This window comes from Bos mutus, chromosome 5 (genome assembly GCF_027580195.1).
Source record: "Bos mutus isolate GX-2022 chromosome 5, NWIPB_WYAK_1.1, whole genome shotgun sequence".
NCBI classification, from domain to species: Eukaryota; Metazoa; Chordata; class Mammalia; order Artiodactyla; family Bovidae; genus Bos; species Bos mutus.
The window spans coordinates 61,595,150-61,620,544 of record NC_091621.1 but is presented as its reverse complement, the minus strand read 5'-3'; the positions used below and the strand labels follow the sequence as shown (position 1 = coordinate 61,620,544).

The 25,395-nt window shown below is 38.7% G+C and overlaps 1 protein-coding gene across 2 annotated transcripts in view; it reads left to right on the top strand.

Annotated features, from left to right (window-relative positions):
- Positions 1-24,984, top strand: part of ACSS3 (acyl-CoA synthetase short chain family member 3) — a 181,026-nt gene extending 156,042 nt beyond the window's left edge. For both annotated transcript variants that reach the window (XM_070370965.1, XM_005892327.3), the window contains 3 exons: positions 21,118-21,217; positions 21,299-21,474; positions 22,617-24,984. In XM_070370965.1, coding sequence (XP_070227066.1) covers positions 21,118-21,217; positions 21,299-21,474; positions 22,617-22,685 — 345 coding nt within the window. In that variant the 3' untranslated portion in view covers positions 22,686-24,984. The remainder of the gene's footprint in view (positions 1-21,117; positions 21,218-21,298; positions 21,475-22,616) is intronic.
- Positions 24,985-25,395: the final 411 nt, after the last annotated feature.

Sequence of the window (25,395 nt, the reverse complement as noted above, 5' to 3'; positions counted from 1 at the left end):
AGGCAGATTAGGTGGTCTGGTATTCCCATCTCTTTCAGAATTTTCCACAGTTTATTGTGATCTACACAGTCAAAGACTTTGGCATAGTCAATAAAGCAGAAATAGATGTTTTTCTGGAACTCTCTTGCTTTTTCCATGATCCAGCGGCTGTTGGCAATTTGATCTCTGGTTCCTCTGCCTTTTCTAAGACCAGCTTGAACATCTGGAAGTTCACGGTTCACATATTGCTAAAGCCTGGCTTGGAGAATTTTGAGCATTACTTTACTAGAGTGTGAGATGAGTGCAATTGTGCGGTAGTTTGAGCATTCTTTGGCATTGCCTTTCTTTGGGATTGGAATGAAAACTGACCTCTTCCAGTCCTGTGGCCACTGCTGAGTTTTCCAAATGTGCTGGCATATTGAGTGCAGCACTTTCACAGCATCATCTTTCAGGATTTGGAATAGCTCCACTGGAATTCCATCACCTCCACTAGCTTTGTTTGTAGTGATGCTTTCTAAGGCCCACCTGACTTCACATTCCAGGATGTCTGGCTCTAGGTCAGTGATCACACCATCGTGATTATCTGGGTCATGAAGATCTTTTTTGTACAGTTCTTCTGTGTATTCTTGCCATCTCTTCTTAATATCTTCTGCTTCTGTTAGGTCCATACTATTTCTGTCCTTTATCGAGCTCATCTTTGCATGAAATGTTCCTTTGGTATCTCTGATTTTCTTGAAGAGATCCCTAGTCTTTCCCATTCTTTTGTTTTCCTCTATTTCTTTGCATTGATCGCTGAAGAAGGCTTTCTTCTCTCTTCTTGCTATTCTTTGGAACTCTGCATTCAGATGCTTATATCTTTGCTTTTCTCCTTTGCTTTTCACTTCTCTTCTTTTCACAACTATTTGTAAGGCCTCCCCAGACAGCCATTTTGCTTTTTTGCATTTCTTTTCTATGGGAATGGTCTTGATCCCTGTCTCCTGTACAATGTCACGAACCTCATTCCATAGTTCATCAGGCACTCTATCTATCAGATCTAGGCCCTTAAATCTATTTCTCACTTCCACTGTATAATCATAAGGGATTTGTTTAGGTCATACCTGAATGGTCTAGTGGTTTTCCCTACTTTCTTCAATTTAAGTCTGAATTTGGCAATAAGGAGTTCATGGTCTGAGCCACAGTCAGCTCCTGGTCTTGTTTTTGTTGACTGTATAGAGCTTCTCCATCTTTGGCTGCAAAGAATATAATCAATCTGATTTCGGTGTTGACCATCTAGTGATGTCCATGTATAGAGTCTTCTCTTGTGTTGTTGGAAGAGGATGTTTATTATGACCAGTGCATTTTCTTGGCAAAACTCTATTAGTCTTTGCCCTGCTTCATTCTGTATTCCAAGGCCAAATTTGCCTGTTACTCCAGGTGTTTCTTGACTTCCTACTTTACTACCCATGGAGTTGCAAAGATTCGGGTACGACTGAGCAACTTCACTTATGAGCTTTTTACTTGTATAGATTCTTGTAACTATCACAAACAAATAGGATAAAGAAAAATTTCAGCGCTGCCAAAGAGTTATTGTGACCCTTCCCATGCCTAACCCCTGGGAACCACTCATTTTTTTCTGTTCCTATGTTGTTTTTGCCTCCTCTAGAATGTTGTATAAATGGAATAATGCAGTATGTAACCTTTGGAGACTGGGTTATTTTACTTGAGATCCATTCAAGTTGTTGTGTGTATCGATAATTAGTCCTTTTATGTTTCTGTGCAGTATTTCATTGTGTAGATGTACTAACCCATTTGTGTGTCCTTCACCATTAAAGGGTTTTGTTTTTTTTTTTAATGCTTCTCGGAGAAGGCAATGGCACCCCACTCCAGTACTCTTGCCTGGAAAATCCCATGGACGGAGGAACCTGGTAGGCTGCAGTCCATGAGGTTGCTAAGAGTCGGACACGACTGAGCGACAACTTCACTTTCCCTAAATGCTTCTAGTCTGAGGCAGTTGTAAATAATGCTGTTGTATACATTCAAGTTTTTTTGCAAAAATTAATTTTCATTTCTCTAGGTTAAATACTAATAGTGAGTTTGCTAGGTTACACTGGTAAGTGTATGTTAAGCTTCTAAGAAATTGCCAGTTGGTTTTCTAGAGTGGTTGTGCCATTTTATATTCCCATACGTAGAGTCTGAGTGCTCCTGTTTCATCTCATCTTTATTAGTACTTGGAATTGTCATTATTCCTAATTTTAATCATTCTAATAGATATGTAAAGGTATCTCATTGTGCTTTAAATTTGCTTGCCTGTAATGACTAATGGGGCTTGCCTGGTAGCTCAGTGGTAAAGAATCCGCCTGCCAACACAGGAGATGTGGATTTTTATCCCTGGGTTGGGAAGATCCCTGGAGAAAAAAAGGCAACCCATTCCAGTATTCTTGCCTGGGAAATCCCATGGACAGAGGAGCCTGGTCCTGGATCACAAAGGAGTGAGACATGACTTAGTGACTAAACAACAGCAACAATGACTAGTGATGCTAGAAACCTTTTCCTGTGTTTATTTGCCATTCGTATATCTTTGGTGAAATATCTGTTAAAATCTTCTGCCTATTTTTAAAAAATATATGAACTCCTGGGGATTATATGTATATGTATATATGATGATGATCTAGTTGCTAAGTTGTATCCAACTCTTGCAACCCCATGGACTGTAGCCTGTCAGGCTCCTATATATATATAAACTCTCAAAACTGAGCAATAAGAAAAAAAAACAATTTTTAAAAAATAGGCAAAAGATTTTAACAGATATTTCACCAAAGAAGATACATATATGTGTGTGTATATGTATATGTGTATATATATATATATATATATATATATATATATATATATATATATATATAATGTTCTGGATACAAGTCCTATATTTTCTAGTCTGTGACTTGTGTCTTTATTCTCTTAAAAGTACTCTTAATAGCGCTTGCTCACTCAGTCATGTCCAACTCTTTTGCAATCCCATGGAATGTAGCCTGCCTGGTTTCTCTGTCCATGGAATTTTCTAGGCGAGAATACTGGAGTAGGTTGCCATTTCCTACTCCAGGGGATGTTCCTGACCCAAGGATCAAATGAACCTGCATCTACTTCATCTGCTGTATTGGCAGGTGAATTCTTTACTGCTTAATGAAGTGAAGTGAAAGTCGCTCAGTCGTGTCCTACTCTTTGTGACGCCATGGACTGTATAGTCCATGGAATTGCCCAGGCCAGAATACTGGAGTGGATAGCCTTTCCCTTCTCCAAGGGGTCTTCCCAACCCAGGGATCCAACCCAGGTCTCCTGCATTGCAGGTGGATTCTTTACCAGCTGAGCCACAAGGGAATCCCAAGAATACTGGAGTGGGCAGCCTATCCCTTCTCCAGCGGATCGTCCCGATCCAGGATTAAGCCATCTTAATAGAGAAAAGTCTAATTCACCATTTTTTTTTTCTTTTATGGATCATGGTGTTTATCTAAGAACTCTTTCCTAAACCAAGGTCATATTTTCTTTTTTTTTTTCACCTAAACATTTTGTAATTTTGTCGTTTACCCTTAGTTTTATTGTTTTACATTTTACATCAATTTACATTTACATTTTGAGCATTTTTTTTTAATATGGTGCAAGGTACAGGCTGAGGATTTTTTAAAATATGGATGTTAATTATTCCTTGTGTCATTTGTTGCAAAGGCTGGACTTTCTCCATTGAATTGCCTTTGCACCTTTGTAGAAAATTAGCTGACAGTATTTGAGTGGATCTGTTTCCAGAGTATCTTCTGTTGTTTTAATCTCTGTGTTTATCTTGTCACCAATACTTTTCTGTCTTGATACTATTGCATTGTATAATGTCTAAGAATTGAATAGTGTCCACAGTTTTCAAAATTGCTCCACTTTTTCAAAATTGTTGTGGATGTTCTGTTCCTTTTCCATATATATTTTAGAGTGAGCTTTTCTATAGTTAAAATTAATCCTGCATGGATGTTTAATTGCGATTATGTTAAATCTGTAGACAGATTTGAGAAAAATTGATATCTGGATTATAGTGAATTGTCTAATCCATGAATTTCATACATCTCTCCATTTAGTCTATTTTTTTGATGTTTCATTAACATTTTATTTTTAAGTATGTAGAATATTTTCCTAATATATACCTTCAGTTCAGTTCAGTTGCTCAGTTGTGTCCGACTCTTTGTGACCCCATGAATCGCAGCATACCAGGCCTCCCTGTCCATCACCAACTCCTGGAGTTCACTCAGACTCACGTCCATCGAGTCAGTGATGCCATCCAGCCATCTCATCCTCTGTCGTTCCCTTCTCCTCCTGCCCCCAACCCCTCCCAGCATCAGAGTCTTTTCCAATGAGTCAACTCTTTGCATGAGGTGGCCAAAATAGTGGCGTTTCAGCTTCAGCATCATTCCCTCCAAAGAAATCCCAGGGCTGATCACTTTCAGAATGGACTGGTTGGATCTTCTTGCAGTCCAAGGGACTCTCAAGAGTCTTCTCCAACACCACAGTTCAAAAGCATCAATTCTTCAGCGCTCAGCCTTCTTCACGGTCCAACTCTCACATCCAGAGGAAAAACCATAGCCTTGACCAGACGGACCTTTGTTGGCAAAGTAATGTCTCTGCTTTTGAATATGCTGTCTAAGTTAGTCGTAACTTTCGTTCCAAGGAGTAAGCGTCTTTTAATTTCATGGCTGCAGTCACCATTTAGCTACTGTAAATAGAAGTTAAAAAAAAAAAAAATTGGTTTCCAAATTTTCTTGGGCTTCCCTGGTAGCTCAGCTGGTAAAGAATCTGCCTTCAATGAAGGAGACCTAGGTTCATTCCCTAGGTTGGAAAGATCCCCTGGAGGAGGGGGTGGCAAGCCACTCCAGTATTCTTGCCTGGAGAATCCCCATAGACAGAGGAGCCTGGTGGGCTACAGTCCACGGGGTCACAAAACACAACTGAGGACTAAGGACAGCACAGCACAGTGGATATAAAAATACTGTTGACTTTTATGAACTGATATGTATCTTATGATCTTGTTAAATTTGCTTATTAATTCTAAAAATTGTGTGTGTGTGTATAGATTCCTTGGGATTTTTCTGTGTAGACAATCACGTTGTCTCTCATTAGAGACAGTTTTATTGCTTTCTTTCCAACCTGAATGTGTTTTCTTTCTTTCTCTTGCTTTCTTGAACTGGCTCGAATCTCCAGTATACTATTGAGTAAGAGTGATGGTGGCAGTTACCCTTATCTTTTTGCTGATTTTAAACTGAAAGGGTTCAATCTCTTAGCATTACGAGTGATGTCATCTGTAGATGTTTCTAAAGATGAACTTTATCAAATCAGATTTCCTACTATTCCTGATTTGCTAGGTTTTTTCTTATTTGAATGAATGTTAAATCTTGTCAAATGCTTTTTCTACCTCTATTGCTTTGATTGTATGGGTTTTCTTTTTAAGCCTATTAATATGGTGAATCACATTAATTAATTTTTAACTGTTGAACAATCTTGCACTACTTGGGATAAGCTTTATTTGCAGTATATTATTGTTTTAATATATTGATGTTTTAAAAATTAGAGTAATTTTTCTTGATCTGAAGTCAACTGATTGTAAGCATTTTTTAAATAGTGTTAGTATTGTTTATCTTTTCCGTTTTAATATATATGAACCATTATATTATATTTATCTTTTCCGTTTTGATATATATGGATCATTATATTTCCCTTCTTGTAGATAACATATAGTTGGGCCTAGTTTTTATTTTAATCCAATTTTACAATTTATATCTCTTGACTAATGTTTTTTAAGACCATTTACATTTAAATCAAGTGTTGATATATTTATGTCTCCAGGTTTATTATTAGCTTCCTTTTTTCCTTTTCTCTTTTTATTTCCTTCATATTATATTTTCTCCCCCTTTTTTTTTTTTGGTTAGTTATTTTTGGCTGCGCTGAGTCGTCATTGCAGCACGTGGGCATCCTCTAATCGTGGCAAGCAGGGGCCACTCCTTGTTGGGGTGCGTGGGCTTCTCATTGTGGTGGCTTCTCCTGTTGCAGAGCACAGGCTCTCGGCACACGGACTTAGGAGTCGTGGCACACACACGGCCTTGGTTACTCTGCAGCACGTGGAATCTTCCCCAGACCAGGGATCAAGCCCATGTGCCCTGCATCCCAGGCAGATTCTTAGCCACTGTTCACCAGGGAAATCCCTCTCCCTTCTTTTAAGTCGTTTGGTTGTTTTTTTGTAACTTCCATTTCTTTGCTGAGAACCTCTCCATTCATTCCAAGGGTGCTTGCCCATACTTTTGGGTCATGCTGCTGTGGGGTTTTTAATATTTATCTTTGTTAATTTTACCCTTAATGTGTAAATGTGATGTTCTGGGTCAAAAACAGATTTCTTAAGGCTAAGTGCTCTCTTACTCCAGGGCTTATCCCTATGACCCAACAAGAGCCTATGGGAAATTTCCCTACATAAACACACCATAGATGAGAGACAAGGAAAATAACTTTTCTCTGCTTATAATCCCAGGGACAGGGGAGCCTGGTGGGCTGCCGTCTATGGGGCTGCACGGAGTCAGACACGACTGAATCGACTTAGCAGCAGCTGCTGATAAAGAGGCGGGAGGCACCTATGCTTCACTCTTCCTAAAGAGGTCTCCTTGGTAACAAAGAGCTGGAATCTAAACTCCAGCTCTTTGATATGTACATAACGTCTCTCCAGGAGGCAGATAGCCCTGTGTGTCTCTACCTTTATATCCTAGAAATGTTTCCAACTTCTAAAACCCTCTTTTTTGACATGTAAATACCAAGGAAGATAGTGAGCCAGTCTCCTCGGCACCTTCTGAGTTTAACCTAGGGATCTAGTTTGTGCTTGCATGCTAACTTGCTTCAGTCTTGTCCGACTCCTTGCGACCTTATGGACTATTTCCCACGAGGCTCCTCTGTCTGTGGGATTCTCCTGTCAAAAAAATATTGGAGTGAGTTGGCATTTCCTCCTCCAGGGGATCTTCCTGACCCAGGGATAAACCAGCATCTCTTAAGTCTCCTGCACTGGCAGATAGGTTCTTTACCGCTAGTGCCACCTCAGAAGCCCCAGGGATCTCGTCTAGGCTGTAAGCATTTTGTAGCCCAGGAAAATTAGAAAATTTTATTATCCTGCCGTATCAGAGCAATTAACTAACCAACAGGTGTTGATCAAATTCTCAAGGTATTTGAAGAGTCTCAGAAGGCTAGGTTTTTTATAGGAGCAATGAGAAATCTGGAAAAGTTTTATTTCCCTGCACTGGAGGGGTCCCCAGCCTCCAGGATCTAATGCCTGATGATCTGAGGTGGAGCTGATATAATAATAATAGAAATAAAGTACACAATAAATTCAATGTGCTTGAATCATCCTGAAACCATCCCCCCTTTCCCCCCAACCCCTGTACCAATGAAAAATTGTCTTCCATGACACCGGTAACTGGTGCCAAATGGTTGGGGAATATTGCCCTACAGATATAATAGCTACATTAAAATTTTTATCTGGTATTTCTAATACTTGGGTCATCTTGGGTTTGGCGTTTGTTGAGCATCTTTTTTAAAGAGGTGTTTCAGTTCAGTCGCTGAGTTGTGTCTGAGTCTTTGTGACCCCATGGACTGCAGAATGTCAGGCCACCCTGTCCATTATCAACTCCCGGAGTTTACTTAAACTTATGTCTATTGAGTTGGTGATGCCATCCAACCATCTCACCCTCTGTTGGCCCCATCTCCTCCTACCTTCAATCTTTCTCAGCATCAGGGTCTTTCCAAATGAGTCAGTTCTTTGCATCAGGTGGCCAAAGTAATGGAGTTTCAGCTTCAGCATCAGTCCTTCCAATGAATATTCAGGAACGATTTCCTTTTGGATGGACTGGTTGGATCTCCTTGCAGTCCAAGGGACTCTCAAGAGTCTTTTCTGACAACACAGTTCAAAAGCATTAATTCTTCAGTGCTCATCTTTCTTTATAGTCCAGCTCTCACATCCATACATGACTACTGGAAAAACCATAGCCTTGACTAGATGGACCTTTTTTTGCAAAGTAACGTCTCTGCTTTTTAATACGCCGTCTAGGTTGGTCATAGCTTTTCTTCCAAGGAGCAAGTGTCTTTTAAGTTCATGGCTGCAGTCACCATCTGCAGTGATTTTGGAGCCCAAAAAAATAAAGTCTGACACTGTTTCCACTGTTTTCCCATCTATTTGCCATGAAGTGATGGGACTGGATGCCATGATCTTAGTTTTCTGAATGTTGAGTTTTAAGCCAACTTTTTCACCCTCCTCTTTCATTTTCATCAAGAGGCTCTTTAGTTCTTCTTCACTTTCTGCCATAAGGGTGGTGTCATCTGCATATCTGAGGTTATTGATATTTCTCCTGGCAGTCTTGATTTCAGCTTGTGCTTCCTCCAGTCCAGCGTTTCTCATGATGTACTCTGCATAGAAGTTAAATAAGCAGGGTGACAATATACAGCCTTGAAATGCTCCTTTCCCGAGGTGTTTAGGTTTTCTGAATTCTTTTACATTATGATTATACTTTTACATTATGGTATTCTGGATCCTTTTAAAGTCATCTGGATTTAAGTTCTTGTGATTGTTTCTTTTAGCAGATGGTCAGCCCAGTTAGATCAGACCAGGACATCATACTTGGATTTAAAGTATCCCTTTTTTAGCTCCTTTCTCTCTGCGATCTTCTCCTTTTGGTTCTCAGGGCTCTCCCTTACTGTTCTACTCAGTGTAAAGTCAGGGCTTCAGCCTCCTGGCAGCCCTCCCAGGGTTCCGTCCTGCACAGTCTGCCTGCACAGTGTCCCTGAGGGGAGGAAGGAACTCGTCTCTTTGCTAGCACTCGCCTCCCATAGGACAAAGGGAGTCAGTAGGGATTCACGCTCAGGGACTGGATGTTCACTAGTGGGCAGGGCAAGTGGCCCGGAATCTTCCCAGGCTCTATTGGTTTGGGATAGGAGAGTGGGCAGGGCTCCATCCCCAGGATCTGCTGCATAGTGATGGTGGAGAAGGGAAAGGACACAGCTTTGTGGCTGTGTTCACCTGGTGAAAGGTGTGGAGAGTCAACAAGGTCACTACATCTCTATAGGAAGGAAGAGGGGCACCGCTTCTTGGTTTGGAGTAGGGAGGATGAAACCAAAGGCTTCTGTTCCCCGGCTCCTTTGCTTCTTTTCCTGGACGTCTGGGTAGACCCTGCGAGCATCTCTAGGGCTTTTTCTGTCCATATTTTGGACTGCAGTAGAACCCAAGCCAGAATACATAGGAGGCAAAACCAACAAACCATAACCACAACAAAACCCAGAAGCTTCTGAGCAAACAGAAAACAGGGGACTCAACCACCGGGTTGCCTCTCAAGTTCTGATGGAGTCTTCTTATACAAATTATGGCCCAGAGTACTCCATCGCAAGTAGTGGAAGTGATAGGGTGGAATGTATCTACTCCGGTTTTTTTGGAGCCAAACCCCTAATAGTTTTTGGATGAAATGGGGAACACTGCCATAAAGATAAAAGAAAATGCTTAAAATAGTATGATTGATAATGCAGTATGATCAGAGTATGCAGAAACATAGTTTAGTTCTCTCTACTTAGACGATGGTCACTTTCTCTAAAGGTTATACTTCAGCTCAGACTTACTGACTTAACACTACTTGTCATGAAGGCCTTCTTTTCCCTTAGTGATAGTCAGTGTGATATTATTTGAGTAAAAGGAAAGAATTTTATAAAATATTTTGGAACATGTGACTTTTACCTGCTATTATAATATTGCCTTGTTTTTAACCAACTGTGAATTTTGTGATAACCTGAAATTGAAATTTACGCTTCATGTGTTTTGGCGCGTTGACAAAAGGTGGTTGCAGGTGCATGAACTTTTAATTTCTTACTCATAGATTACCTCCAGTATTCACCTGCATTTCTTCCAGACTCGGCTGATCCAAATACAGAGCTTACATATGCATAACTCTTCAGTTGAAATTCTTGGTTCTCTCTTTTATTTTTTAGAAGGAAATGCCAACTTATTCAAATATATATTGTGCTTTAATATGTTTCTACTGACATGCTTCTCACTGTATGTAACAGAAGAGTGGGGCAAGCAGAAGATAGGCAGTTAAAAATGGCAAAATTAAAAAATAAAAGGACAGGACCTGTGGCATCTAATAAGAATTTTGCCATTGGGTCTTAAGAGTTCTTATAGCACGCAGCAGGACACCTCTCAGGGTTAAGCCTTCTTGAAGTGAATGTCTCCCTTCATATGAATGACAAGATTCTCTTTACTGCATATTTATGTCTAATAAGGAAATTATTAATCATATCTTAATTCATATCAAGTTTGTCTTCTCCATATTAGAATCTGTTAGGGGCTTGTGAACCAATATTTTTACTGGCTTTTTCCTAGCACCTAGAAAAATTGCTTAACAAATTGATAATATGTGTATGAGATGTTTATATTGATGACATTACCAGCTTTTACTACAGTGCCCCAAATTTTATCCTTAAATGCTTTTTCAGGATTCTCAGCAATGAATACTGGATTCTACTCTGATTTTTTTTGAAATAGGACTTGAGTGTCTTAATCCACTGGGAGTATTATTTGTGGAAATAAAAATACTGTTGTTTTTATATACAGTGAAAACATCTAACCTTTTAAAATTTCATTTGACAGTTTATTACCTTATATAAGACTAAATCAAAGAGAAATTCTACTAAAATGACATCAAAAATATATCAGGGAACTATTAATGTGCGGTTTTCTCTTCTCAACATTGTTGTCTAGTCACTAAGTCGTGTCCTACTCTCCTGCGACTCCATGCACTGTAAGCCTGCCAGGCTCCTCGGTCCATGGGATCTCCTAGACAGGAATACTGTAGCGGGGTGCCATTTCCTCCAGGGGATCGTCCACACAGGGATCGAACCTGCGTCTCCTGTATTACAGGCGAATTTTTTACCACTGAGCCACCAGGGAAGCCCCACCGTAAGAAAACAGAATTCTAGGATGGCTTTTAGAAATTTAAGAGGGCATTATTCTTGCAGATCTTAACACATGCCTTCTATAAATATTAGGTAATAAGCAAATCTGCTTTGAACAGTTGATCTTTGAAAGCCTAGCATCTAGCTAGTTCAAGGTATTCTTAAAAAAGTTTTGTCCTGAATCTCCTAGTTCAGGTCTTGTGAGCCCAGATTACTAGGAGTCAGTGTGGTCCTTCTGCTTAGCTCTCTTTTACTTTTGATAACAGATCTTTTCATGCAAAGACATCTGCAGGGAGCAAATTGGGCTCCCTGATTTCATTTGTTTGCTTGTAACTTAAGTTTTAGTTTGCTAAAGAATCCTAGGAGTATCCTTGGGAACTTGGAAATCTGGTATTAAAATACTGTATTTAAAGCCTAGGGCTTCCCTAGTGGCTCAGATGGTAAAGAATCTGCCTGCCATTCAGGAGACCCAGGTTTGATCCTTGGGTCCAGAGGATCCCCTGGAGAAGGGAATAGCTACTGACTCCAGTATTCTTGCCTGGAGAATCCCATGGGCAGAGGAGCCTGGTGGGCTATAGACCATGGAATCACAGAGTTGGACACAACCCAGCGACTAACACTCACTTTCAAAGCCTAGGGGAGCGTTCACATAAAATTTGCCCTTTTTTCTGACCAAACTGTCACTGTTTGTTTTTCCAAGTTAGCTATTTTGTTCGCTATTTTAGGAATGATTTCTTCTAGATTGGATACATTTCTATAAAGGATGCATTCAACAAAGATGCCATGCAATTTCATTTCTACCCAATATTAAACGAATATTGATTTAAATAGTTGTGAAATTGCTGAATATTTTTCTAGGCACTGATATGAATATTGATGAAGATGTGGAAGCTGATGGTTTTCTAGATCACTCCAGTATCAGAGCAAAGAAAACAATATTCCTCCTCTTCCTACTGCAGAGACAATCTTCCACGGCACAGTGGCTCCTTGCATCTTACCAGGGTGTTTGATTTAAATTAATTCTTCTAAAATTAAAATATTTAAAGCATAATTGAGAAACCTGTATAATTTAGCAAACTAAAACCCTAAAATTCATTAAAATTTACACAAAACTGGCAGTACCCCAGAAACAAAGGCAATTTGTTGCCATAGCATTTATGTGCTCGCTTTGGGTGAAACAATCACCTTTTAAGTTGTATCACATTTTGGGTACTTGAGTGCCAATTCACTACAGATGCTTCATGGATTTTATATGGAGGGAATATATGAATGTGGCTTTTGATTCCCACCCTCCCCCACCCCGTAGGACATTTGGTTGGCTTCTGTCTCTTAAATGTTGCCAGGACATATTTTGATGCTTTTCTTTTTAACGAGTCAGTTGTTGAAATCATTATTTGGCATGCAAATACCATTTGTGGAGCCAACATAGAAAGCTGCCTCCTGCCTGTATGGCATCTTTTTAGCACTGATAGATTAATATAATGTTTTATCCACTATAATGAACTGTATTTACAGATGACGTGGAATTCTGGAAAACGACATGTTTTCCACAGATTTTTAAGACTTTGTCTTCAGTCTGCAAAAATGGGACGCTTTGATACTACAATTGTGTTATATATGACTTCTGATTTTAAAATGCTCTCTGCCCTTATGGAAAAACCAGTTAGCATTTTCCCATCCTATTCTAAAAACACTGCAACTGAGGATGGAAATTAAAATAACCAGGTGAAATAATAGCACATTAGAAGTTTTTGTTGTTCAATTCAATGAGAATCATAGTCATAGTGGTTAGATGACAAAATATCTGGATGTATGAATTTTTAAACAGTGATTTAAACTAAAACTTTAAAAACTCAGGTATAGAAGCAGCAGTGAACACTTCAGTATATGTAAAACTCTGGCTAGCTAGGTTAAATTATTTTTCTCTATCCACAAAGGTAGTGTTAAATTGGGATGAAAGGATTGAATCTAGCAAGTCTGTGTCCTCCCTGCTGTCAAGAGGGTATTGTTTTCCATGATGGGCGACTGTCCATACCAACTGCCCGAACAAAACTCTCGCAGTAAAATGTGTCTCTACTCTTAGCATATGGACTGAAAAGTAAATAAGACCTTAACAAATGGCAAAGCTGTAGGAAACATTTTGAGAGTTCATGCTCAAGCAGTGAGAGAAAGTGGTATTTTGGCATCTGCATAGTGTGCTTGCAGAAGTTTTTGAGTCTGTACCAACTGAAGGAGAGGGTGTGGACACCTTTACCTCAGCAATGAAGTTAAGAAAACAATAGTATAAAAATCGTTTATTTAACTCATATTGTCCAAGAGCATTGTAGGAATCAAAAACTATATGGATGGCAAACCTCACAACTGAACATCTCACGACTAATGCTGATGATAGGATATGGGAAATGCTGACTTGCATGCTTAATTAGGGGCAGTGTGTCCACTGCGTTTGTACCAAACATTCTAGCAGTTCATTGAGGCTTCTAGGAGTTTGGAGAAGAGAAAGCTCGTTTTCGGCTTGGACCCATTTTTAACTTTTTTCTGTGGAAAGTTAGGGATTTTTAGTGGCATGTCAAATTTTGTTGGTTCTTCTCTTCTCTCTCTGAATGTAACTTTTTTTGTTGAGTTTTTCAGCTTTTCCCTCTTCATATGGTCATTAGATATCAGGATTCTTTAAGGCTTTTGCCCTTTCCTGCCCCCCACCCTACTGCTTTGTCCCCAAATAATTTCATCCATGTCCATAGCTTTCATGATCATTGCTGCTAAGTCACTTCAGTTGTGTCTGACTCTGTGCTACCCCATAGATGGCAGCCCACCAGGCTCCCCTGTCCCTGGGATTCTCGAGGCAAGAACACTGGAGTGTGTTGCCATGTCCTTCATGATCATTAATTGCATTCAAATACACATTTTAAGGTAAAGACTCTCTTCAGATCCAACTGCCTCAACTTGGATATCTTTAAAAGTACTTCAAATGGAATATTTCCAAGACTTAATACATGATTTTTCCTCCCAAGCTTAGCCCTCCACTAGCATTTTCTGGCTTAGAAAATGACACCAAGGAAAGAAATCTTAAAAATTAGGGCAGAAATAAATGCAAAAGAAACAAAAGAGATCATAGCAAAAATCAGCAAAGCCAAAAGCTGGTTCTTTGAAAGGATAAATAAAATTGACAAACCATTAGCCAGACTCATCAAGAAACAAAGGGAGAAAAATCTAATCAATAAAATTAGAAATGAAAACGGAGAGATCACAACAGACAACATAAATACAAAGGATCATAAGAGACTACTATCAGCAATTATATGCCAATAAAATGGACAACGTGGAAGAAATGGACAAATTCTTAGAAAAGTACAACTTTCCAAAACTGAACCTGGAAGAAGTAGAAAATCTTAACAGACCCATCACAAGCACAAAAATTGAAACTGTAATCAAAAATCTTCCAGCAAACAAAAGCCCAGGTCCAGACGGCTTCACAGCTGAATTCTACCAAAAATTTAGAGAAGAGCTAACACCTATCCTGCTCAAACTCTTCCAGAAAATTGCAGAGGAAGGTAAACTTCCAAACTCATTCTATGAGGCCACCATCACCCTAATACCAAAACCTGACAAAGATCCCATAAAAAAAGAAAATGACAGGCCAATATCACTGATGAACATAGATGCAAAAATCCTTAACAAAATTCTAGCAATCAGAATCCAACAACACATTAAAAAGATCATACACCATGACCAAGTGGTGGGCTTTATCCCAGGGATGCAAGGATTCTTCAATATCCACAAATCAATCAATGTAATACACCACATTAACAAATTGAAAAATAAAAACCATATGATTATCTCAATAGATGCAGAGAAAGCCTTTGACAAAATTCAACACCCATTTATGATAAAAACTCTCCAGAAAGCAGGAATAGAAGGAACATACCTCAACATAATAAAAGGTATATAGGACAAACCCACAGCAAACATTATCCTCAATGGTGAAAAATTGAAAGCATTTCCTCTAAAGTCAGGAACAAGACAAGGGTGCCCACTTTCACCATTACTATTCAACATAGTTTTGGAAGTTTTGGCCACAGCAATCAGAGCAGAAAAAGAAATAAAAGGAATCCAAATTGGAAAAGAAGAAGTAAAACTCTCACTATTTGCAGTTGACATGATCCTCTACATAGAAAACCCTAAAGACTCCACCAGAAAATTACTAGAACTAATCAATGATTATAGTAAAGTTGCAGGATATAAAATCAACAAACAGAAATCCCTTGCATTCCTATACACTAATAATGAGAAAACAGAGAAATTAAGGAAACAGTTCCATTCACCATTGCAATGAAAAGAATGAAATACTTAGGAATATATCTACCTAAAGAAACTAAAGACCTATATATAGAAAACTATAAAACACTGGTGAAAGAAATCAAAGAGGACACTAATAGATGGAGAAATATACCATGTTCATGGATTGGAAGAATCAATATAGTGAAGATGAGTATACTACCCAAAGCAATTTATAGATTCAATGCAATCCCTATCAAGCTACCAACAGTATTCTTCACAGAGCTAGAACAAATAATTTCACAATTTGTATGGAAATACAAAAAACCTCGAATAGCCAAAGCTATCTTGAGAAAGAAGAATGGAACTGGAGGAATCAACCTGCCTGACTTCAGGCTCTACTACAAAGCCACAGTCATCAAGACAGTATGGTACTGGCACAAAGACAGAAATACAGATCAATGGAACAAAATAGAAAGCCCAGAGATAAATCCACGCACATATGGACACCTTATCTTTGACAAAGGAGGCAAGAATATACAATGGATTAAAGACAATCTCTTTAACAAGTGGTGCTGGGAAAACTGGTCAACCACTTGTAAAAGAATGAAACTAGACCACTTTCTAACACCATACACAAAAATAAACTCAAAATGGATTAAAGATCTAAACGTAAGACCAGAAACTATAAAACTCCTAGAGAAGAACATAGGCAAAACACTCTCTGACATACATCACAGCAGGATCCTCTATGACCCACCTCCCGGAATATTGGAAATAAAAGCAAAAATAAACAAATTGGACCTAATTAACCTTAAAAGCTTCTGCACAACAAAGGAAACTATAAGCAAGGTGAAAAGACAGCCTTCAGAATGGGAGAAAATAATAGCAAATGAAGCAACTGACAAACAACTAATTTCAAAAATATACAAGCAACTCCTACAGCTCAATTCCAGAAAAATAAATGACCCAATCAAAAAATGGGCCAAAGAACTAAATAGACATTTCTCCAAAGAAGACATACAGATGGCTAACAAACACATGAAAAGATGCTCAACATCACTCATTATCAGAGAAATGCAAATCAAAACCACTATGAGGTACCATTTCACGCCAGTCAGAATGGCTGCGATCCAAAAGTCTACAAGCAATAAATGCTGGAGAGGGTGTGGAGGAAAGGGAACCCTCTTACACTGTTGGTGGGAATGCAAACTAGTACAGCCACTATGGAGAACAGTGTGGAGATTCCTTAAAAAACTGGAAATAGAACTGCCTTATGATCCAGCAATCCCACTGCTGGGCATACACATGGAGGAAACCAGAATTGAAAGAGACACGTGTACCCCAATATTCATTGCAGCACTGTTTATAATAGCCAGGACATGGAAGCAACCTAGACGTCCATCAGCAGATGAATGGATAAGAAAGCTGTGGTACATATACACAATGGAGTATTACTCAGCCATTAAAAAGAATACATTTGAATCAGTTCTAATGAGGTGGATGAAACTGGAGCCTATTATACAGAGTGAAGTAAGCCAGAAAGAAAAACACCAATACAGTATACTAATGCATATATATGGAATTTAGAAAAATGGTAACAATAACCCTGTATACGAGACAGCAAAAGAGACACTGATGTATAGAACAGTCTTTTGGACTCTGTGGGAGAGGGAGAGGGTGAGATGATTTGGGAGAATGGCATTGAAATATGTATAATATCATATATGAAACGAATCGCCAGTCCAGGTTCGATCACGATACTGGATGCTTGGGGCTGGTGCACTGGGACGACCCAGAGGGATGGTATGGGGAGGGAGGAGGGAGGAGGGTTCAGGATGGGGAACACGTGTATGCCTGTGGCAGATTCATTTCAATATATGGCAGGACCAATACAATATTGTAAAGTTTAAAAATAAAATAAAATTGAAAAACTGTAAAAAAAAGAAAAGAATCAGGATGGGGAGCATGTGATTTTTTTTTTAAATATTTAATAAACTTAATAAAAAAAAAAAAAAAAAAAAGAAAAGAAAAGAAAAAATGACACCAGCTATTCAGGCCAAAACCACAGAATCATTTTTAACCCCTTTAACTTCTTGCTTCATATCCCATTTATCATCAAATTTTGTCCATTTTACCTCTAAAAAACTGGATCTTTTTATACCCCCTCCTATGACTTCAGTCTACTCTTATAGCCTCTCTAGGGTTTTCTCTGTGTAAATCATTGCACCCACATTCAACAACCCTTTGTTTATTCTTCACAATGAAACCAAAGTCTGTGTTTCTCAGAATCCACACTGAAGGGAAAGAAACCAATTGGTAACAGCTACATATTGTACAGTTCCAGGTGTATTAATGTTCTGGATAAGAACTTTGGAGACAGTCAAAAAGATCAGTGGTTGCCAGGAGTTATTGAGAAGTGAGGGATGAAGAGGCGGAACACAGAGGATTTTAGGGCAGTGAATGTACTCAGTAGAATACTGTAATCATGGCTATGTGGCATAAAACCCATAAAGTGTACACCAAGTCTGATGTCAGCTCTGGAGTGGGGTGATAGTGGTGTTCGTGGTGGCTCCCCCGCTGTAACGACTGCACTGCTCTGGTGAGGGATTTTGATGATGTGGAGGTTGTGTGTAAATGGGACAGGTGATACATGGGAACTCAGGACTTTCTGCTCAGTTTTGCTATGAATCTAAAACTATTCTGAAAAAAATAGTCTTAAAAAATCCATTCTGATCTTTCATAGCCTCCTTACCTCCTGAAAGTGCTTTACCATCTTCCAGTGCTACTAAAGGGAAACCCCAGTGGCTCAGGAAAGAATCCGGCTGCAGTGCAGGAGACTCAGGAGACAGGGGTTTGATCCCTAGGTCAGGAAGATCCCCTGGAAGAGGGCATGGCAACCCACTCAGTATTCTTGCCTGGGCAATCCCATGGACAGAGGAGCTTGGAGGGCTACCATCCCAGGGGTTGTAAAGAGTCAGAGGTGAATGAACACAGACAATGCTAGTACAATAAGAAAATCCTTCACAGGCACAGCCCTTTTTCTGCCTCTGTAGCTTCATTTCCTCTTGCACCATTCTCACTTTTGCTCTAGGCTTTCCAGAGATCAAATTGTCAACATCTGTTGGATCATCGAAAAAGCTAGAGAATTCCAGAAAAACATCTACTTCTGCTTTATTGACAATGCCAAAGCCTTTGACTGTGTGGATCACAACAAACTGTGGAAAATTCTTAAAAAGATTGGAATACCAGACTACCTGACCTGCCTTTCGAGAAATCTGGATAAAGGTCAGGAAGCAACAGTTAGAACTGGACATGGAACAACAGACTGGTTCCAAAAAGGGAAAGGAGTACGTCAAGGCTGTATATTGTCACCCTGCTTATTTAACTTAAATGCAGAGTACATCATGAGAAACGCTGGGCTGGATGAAGCACAAGCTGGAATCAAGATTGCTGGGAGAAATATCAATAACCTCAGATATGCAGATGACACCACCCTATGGCAGAAAGTGAAGAGGAACTAAAAAGCTTCTTGATGAAAGTGAAAGAGGAGAGTGAAAAAGTTGGCTTAAAGCTCAACATTCAGAAAACTAAGATCATGACATCTGGTCCCATTCACTTCATGGCAAATAGATGGGGAAAAAAATGGAAAGAGTGACAGACTTTATTTTTTGGGGGCTCCAAAATCACTGCAGATGGTGACAGCAGCCATGAACTTGAAAGATATTTGCTCCTTGGAAGAAAAACTGTGACCAACCTAGACAGCATATTAAAAAGCAGAGACATTACTTTACCAGCAAAGGTCTAGTCAAAGCCTTGGTTTTTCCAGTAGTCATGTATGGATGTGAGAGCTGGACTATAAAGAAAGCTGAGCACTGAAGAATTAATGCTTTTGAACTGTGTTGTCAGAAAAGACTCTTGAGAGTCCCTTGGACTGCAAGGAGATCCAACCAGTCCATCCTAAAGGAAATCAGTCCTGAATATTCACTGGAAGGACTGATGCTGAAGCTGAAACTCCATTACTTTGGCCACCTGATGCAAAGAACTGACTCATTGGAAAAGACCCTGATGCTGGGAAAGACTGAGGGCAGGAGGAGAAGGGGACAGCAGAGGATGAGATGGTTGGATGGCATCACCGACTCAGTGGACATTAGTTTGAGTAAACTCCGGGAGTTGGTGATGGACAGGGAGGCCTGGCATGCTGCAGTCTATGGGGTCACGAAGAGTCAGACACGACTGAGTAGCTGAACTGAACTTCCAGCCACACTGGTCTCCTTTTTATTTGAATGGAACATGCCCAGCCCTTCCCTTTGGCTTTGGCCCTGTCTTCCTCTTGGTCTAATCACTTCTCTGCCTGCTCAGTTGCTTGGTCTTGTCCAACTCTTTGTGATCCCATGGGCTGTAGCCCCAGGCTCCTCTGTCTATGGGATTCTCCACAAGAATACTGGCGTGGGTTGCCATTCCCTTCTCTAGGGGATCTTCCTGACCCAGGGATTGAACCCAGCTCCTCTCCTTCTTCTGCATTGGCATGGGGGGTTCTTTACCACTAGCGCCACCTGGGAAGCCTTTCTTTCTAAACTGCAAGTACCATTAAGACAGTACCCAGCCTATTTTTGTTCACCACCGAGCCTTCTGCAATATAGGGGGTTGGAGGTTAGGAGGTATTTGTAAATGTTTGCTGAAGAAAGAATGGGGACTGCCACACTAGCCCTTGGTTACAAGTTTGCTTACTGTTTTCTCCAGCCATTAAGGGTTTGGAGTCACTGAAATGTATATCACACAAATGTATATCTCATCTAGGAGAGAAGCCCTCTAAATGTAGTGAGTGTGGGAAATCCTTCCTTGAAAACTCAGCCTTCGATGGGCACCAGCTTCCCACAGGGGAGAAGTCATAAGAAATGTATATTAATCTCATGGAAAAGAAATTTTTGAACATTCATTTTTAAAAGTCCCATCATAACAGAATGTTTTGTTTTGTTTTGTTTTTTAATCCTAAGCTTCTCTATTTCATGTGATTACTCTGTGGGTTCTCATGATTCCGGATAGAAATTGCTTTGCTCTTTAAGGCATTTAGAGCCTGTGCTGTGCTGTGTTTTGTCTCTCAGTTGAATCCAACTCTTTGCAACCCTATGGACTATAGCCCGCCAGGCTCCTCTTTACCACTGCATGGATTGTAGCCCACCAGGCTCTTATGTCCATGGGGATTCTTCAGGCAAGAATACTGGAGTGGGTTGCCATGCCCTCCTCCAGTGGATCTTCGCAACCCGGGGATCTAAGCCAGGTCTTCCCCACTGCAGGCAGATTCTTTACAGTCTGAGCCACCAGGGAAGCCCATTTTCTAGAGCTTAGGGTGAACAATATGAAAATGGGTGCTCAACAATGGTGATTATCTGATGTCAGGGCTTTACTTTCTGTCCAACTTCTTTCTCCACTTCTTGGAAAATCCTCTCTGGATAGGTGGGCACTCAAGAAGAGAAATAAAATCACTGTTTATTCATGATTTGGGGTTCTTCTGGTAGCCAGCACTGAAGTCAAATCACCATGAGGCCATCTGTTTTCCAAGGCCCATTGCAATTTGTTCCCAAGTGGTATCCATTGCATAGTTTCCCTGACTTCATTAATAAACAACTGAGATGAAGAAGTCATTCCCTTACTTTCCAGGTAAGCTAAGCAATTTGTCTTAATTACTGCCAGTCTTTAGTGACTTTGGGATCTTAACCATTCACCTCAGTCATAAAGATATGAATAGTGAATTGATAGTCATTTTCACAGAGGCAGCTCTGGGTTTTTAAGTTCTCTGTCACGTACTGTTTTTCCGAGTTGAAATTATATATACTGCATATATATGTGTATAAACATCTAAATGAACGCTTTTTTAAATTACAGTCCATCCTTTCCCTTGGCATTGTGGCCGACTGTGCTGTTGTTGGGAAGGAAGATTCTTTGAAAGGTCATATCCCATTAGCCCTCTGCGTGTTGAAAAAAGGTAAGCTGTCTTTGTCTTCCCTGTTTGGGCCCTGAATGATTAAGGTTAATGCAGAGCTTACCATCTGAACTTTCTCCCTAGATATAAATACAACAGAGGAACAAGTTTTAGAAGAAATTGTGAAACACGTTAGACAGACCATTGGCCCTGTGGCTGCTTTTCGGAAAGCGGTGTTTGTCAAACAGTTACCCAAAACCAGATCTGGCAAAATTCCCCGCTCAACTCTGTCTGCCCTTGTCAATGGCAAGCCATATAAGGTAAATTATCAAGGCCGTTTAGTGCTTGGTTCTGAAATGTTCTCCCCCATTTCTTTGGTGTCAACAAAACTCTTTAAATGGTTCTCAATCATGAATTATATTCCTAAAAAATACATAATAGTACTTCTCTTTTTTTTAATGTTAAGGAGCAGATTGCATAGCCATTCTCTCTATAGGAATGACGGTTTTGGAGGAAACATTAAGATCATATTCTTTGATTATAAGAACCAGTATGTGAAATATTTTATTTTTTAATTTAAAATTTTATTTTTTAAATAAAAATATTTTAAATATCTTTATTATTTAATAAAGTATTAGTGAATATGTCAGTTAATTTCAAACAAATTGTGGAAACTCAGTCTTATTAAGGATAAATTTTGCTTCATTGCAGTCAATAGCGACTGTTAGTGAGAAAGTAAACACTTGAGACTGGCTATAAGATATTTTAACAGTTCTAATTTGATATATATGCTCATTATCTTTCCTGCTTTGAGTGAAAATTATTTTAGGGTATTTAAGTTGATTCAAACATATGCATTCTTTTAATTTGTGTGCATATTATATATGCATAGTTATACATTTTAATCATAAAAGTCTTGCAAAAAGTGATACAGCAATAAAGAGTGGTTGTGTGGGCAAAGCAAAACAAACAAACAAAAATCTTTCTATGGAGGTTCATTCAAAGACCGATAAAAAAAGTACCATTTAGGACTGACAGGGCTGAGTGACTAAATGCTGCGCATCTAGGACTGATCGTTTTGCTAACTGAACCATTTATTTTACTGTTAAAATGTTAATCGCTCAGTCATGTCGACTCTTTACCACTGCATGGATTGTAGCCCACCAGGCTCTTAGGTCCATGGGATTCTCCAGGCAAGAATACTGGAGTGGGTTACCATTCCCTTCTTCAGGGGATCTTCCTGACCCAGGGATCGAACCCAGGTCTCCTGCTTTGCAGGCAGATTCTTTACTGTCTAAGCCACCAGGGAAGCCATATTAAAATATTAAGTTCAAGTTTGCTATTTTTGAACCTTTCCATATATATATGATAGTAGGGAATACAAAATTGCATTGAACTGCTAATACAGAGAGTGGAAGGGGTTCATGAAAGCACCTTCATCAGACTCTAATCTTCTTTCCAGGTGTCTCCTACAATTGAAGATCCTGGAATTTTTGAGCACATAGAAGACATGTTGAAGCAGGCATCATGACTTTTTTTCTTCTTTTTTGAGTCACTTTTCTAATTGGAGTAAGTTTTTAGAATTACTTCCCAGAAATAAATATCGAAATAATATGCAAACTGAAATGTAAATTGTAGGGCTTAGTCTAAAAGACTGTACTTGAAGACTAATAAGACCTGTGCCTTCTGTTTGATTAGCCCAATTAGCACTGTCACCAGTTGTCTGTATCATGCTCATTATTATATAGATTTTCTAGAACTTGCATTTAAGAAAAATATATCTAATGTGTGATTTTTATAAATTGTAACTCCTACCCCCACCAAAAAAATGACACTACTATCGAGCCACTTCCTTAAATTAGGACTCTGCAGCTTTGATCCAAGACCTAAAACTCAAGTTGAAGTCAGAAAACAGTTATTATTTTCTTATAGAAGTTCTGAATATCTTTGAATATTCTTGAGATGCTCACAGGGTTGGTTATTTTAAATGAAATGGGTGAAATGGGAAGTTTTAGATAATCACTGAGACATAATTTTCTAGGTAGGAGAATTTGTCTCCTCACACATCCTCAGGGAACGCTGGGTACAAAGGTACAGCTCTCTCCAGTCCTGTGTCACTTGGTCAAGGGAGGTCACAGGCCAGGTAGAGAGCACAGAGGTCCATTCATCCAATCTCTTAGTCATGCAGATGAGGCCTCTTTGCAGCCCCTCTTACTGCTTCAGGTTCAGAGTTGACTAGATACTTTGTAATGATCTCAACTTCTTTTGGAAAAAAGGAAATGACATAGAAATGGGTAAACTGTCAAGGAAAGCTCTTAAGGAAGAAATGTAAAATTTTTTACATTTTACATATGCTAAAGACCAGGAGAAGTTTTACGAGAAACCAAAATTCCAGATTTTATGTGAAATCTCTAATTTTAAAATAACTCACTGAAAAAAAGTTGTCACATCCAAAGCACATCTTTCTATTTAAACTTTTGTAAAATTATTGAGCATTAACAAAGAACTAGAAATGAGTCTTTGTGCCAGTTAACCAGAGTATATACAGATAATTAAACATTTGGTTTACTTAGGGTTCTACATGGTATCAGTTATTAAAGAATACATTCAAACTAAAAAAAAAAAAAAATGCCATACCTATTGAGTCTTTGATGGTTCTCAAAGTATTCCTCAATCTTTCAGTCCATCAGTAACGTTATTTTAAGAGCAATTGTCCTAACATAAAAGTCCGGTAACACATGAAGAAGTATATATGAGAAATAATAGATGAGCTTTTTTACTTGTTTGTTCCATAAAAATTGCTTACAAATTGTATGAAGACATTCTGAAAATGTTAGGATTCTTTGGATCGTAGACTGTAAAACAAATGGCTTCTCAGAGTAAATTGTTATTTGCTAAAATTGACTTTTTGATTGTTACACCTGAAAAAATACATTCATCTAATTGTTCCCTTTATTTTAGAAGCCTGAGTTACACTGATTAGATAGATATTCAATTTATAATTTGAAGCTGTTAGGTTCCTTAAACTGTCTCTTCTCTTCCGTACATTTTATCTATTATCACAACTGTAATCTTAACAAATAATACACTTTTTAATGTCTTCGCGTTAGGATGTATTGCCGTGTTTTTCATATAAAATTCAGTTGATTTGAAATGGCACATTCGTTAGCTGTTCATTTGTGAGGTGTAAGCTCAGGCAGATCCAACAATTGCATACAGATTGTCTTTGATCCTCTTGTACATTTTTCCTGGAGAAGACACTTCAGCAAGCAGGCTTGAGCTATTTTCCAGTTGAGTGGGATTGGGAAACAGTGCACAAGACCAGGCAAGTAATGTTTTCTTGTATCTGGTTGAGGAAATTGATCTCCTTTGCAGGGTCAGAGAAAGTACTGTTATTCTCACAAGACTGAATGTGGGACCAGAAAAATACAGTCAAGCCAACAGATTGCTTAAATTTTGAAGGAAAAAAAGGAATTTTCTATCTTAATACTGACTATAAGGTACTTTCACTCGAAAGTATTTAAAATATTTTGAATTAAACATGTCTTTAAAAATAACACTAATAATGTTACTAAAAAATGTAATTTGCTGAAATAAATTCTGTATGATCTTCATTTGTCATTTCATAGAATTTTTTTACTGTAAGGTATTAGAAAAATTAAAATGTAAATATTTTAAAATCTATAGAAAAGTGTTTGCCAATTAATGAAGCTAGTTTGCTTTTTAAAATGTACTAAGTGTATATAAGTGAGAACTGTTTTACAAGAAGCAGTTTTATTTATAGGAAATTATACGTGTAAATTTCTGATTATTAAAAATATAAAAATTCATGATGATGGTGGTTAAAAGCAAGAAAACCAAGGTTCTAAGCTTAATCAGTTAATTGGGTTTTAGAATCTGACACAAATGATCTTATACACTGAAGAATATTTTATGGGTTTTGAGGTAAGTAACTCTATATCTCTGTATGTTTGAGTCTATTCTAAATGATTAATATGTCTTGCTAGGTGATCTCTAAAGGGGAAAAACTATTACACAATTAAGTCATGCATAACAGTAGATACAAATCTACTTTGTTATTATGATACCATAATTTCTATGTTATACTTCATTTCTGTAAGTCAAGATCCCCATATTCAGATGAACCTAAAAAGCTCTTTACCATTGTTTCCAATCAAGCAGCATTTTTAGAAAATTTAAAATCACTTTCACAAGCAAGTTTAGTGCACCCTCTTGTGGCA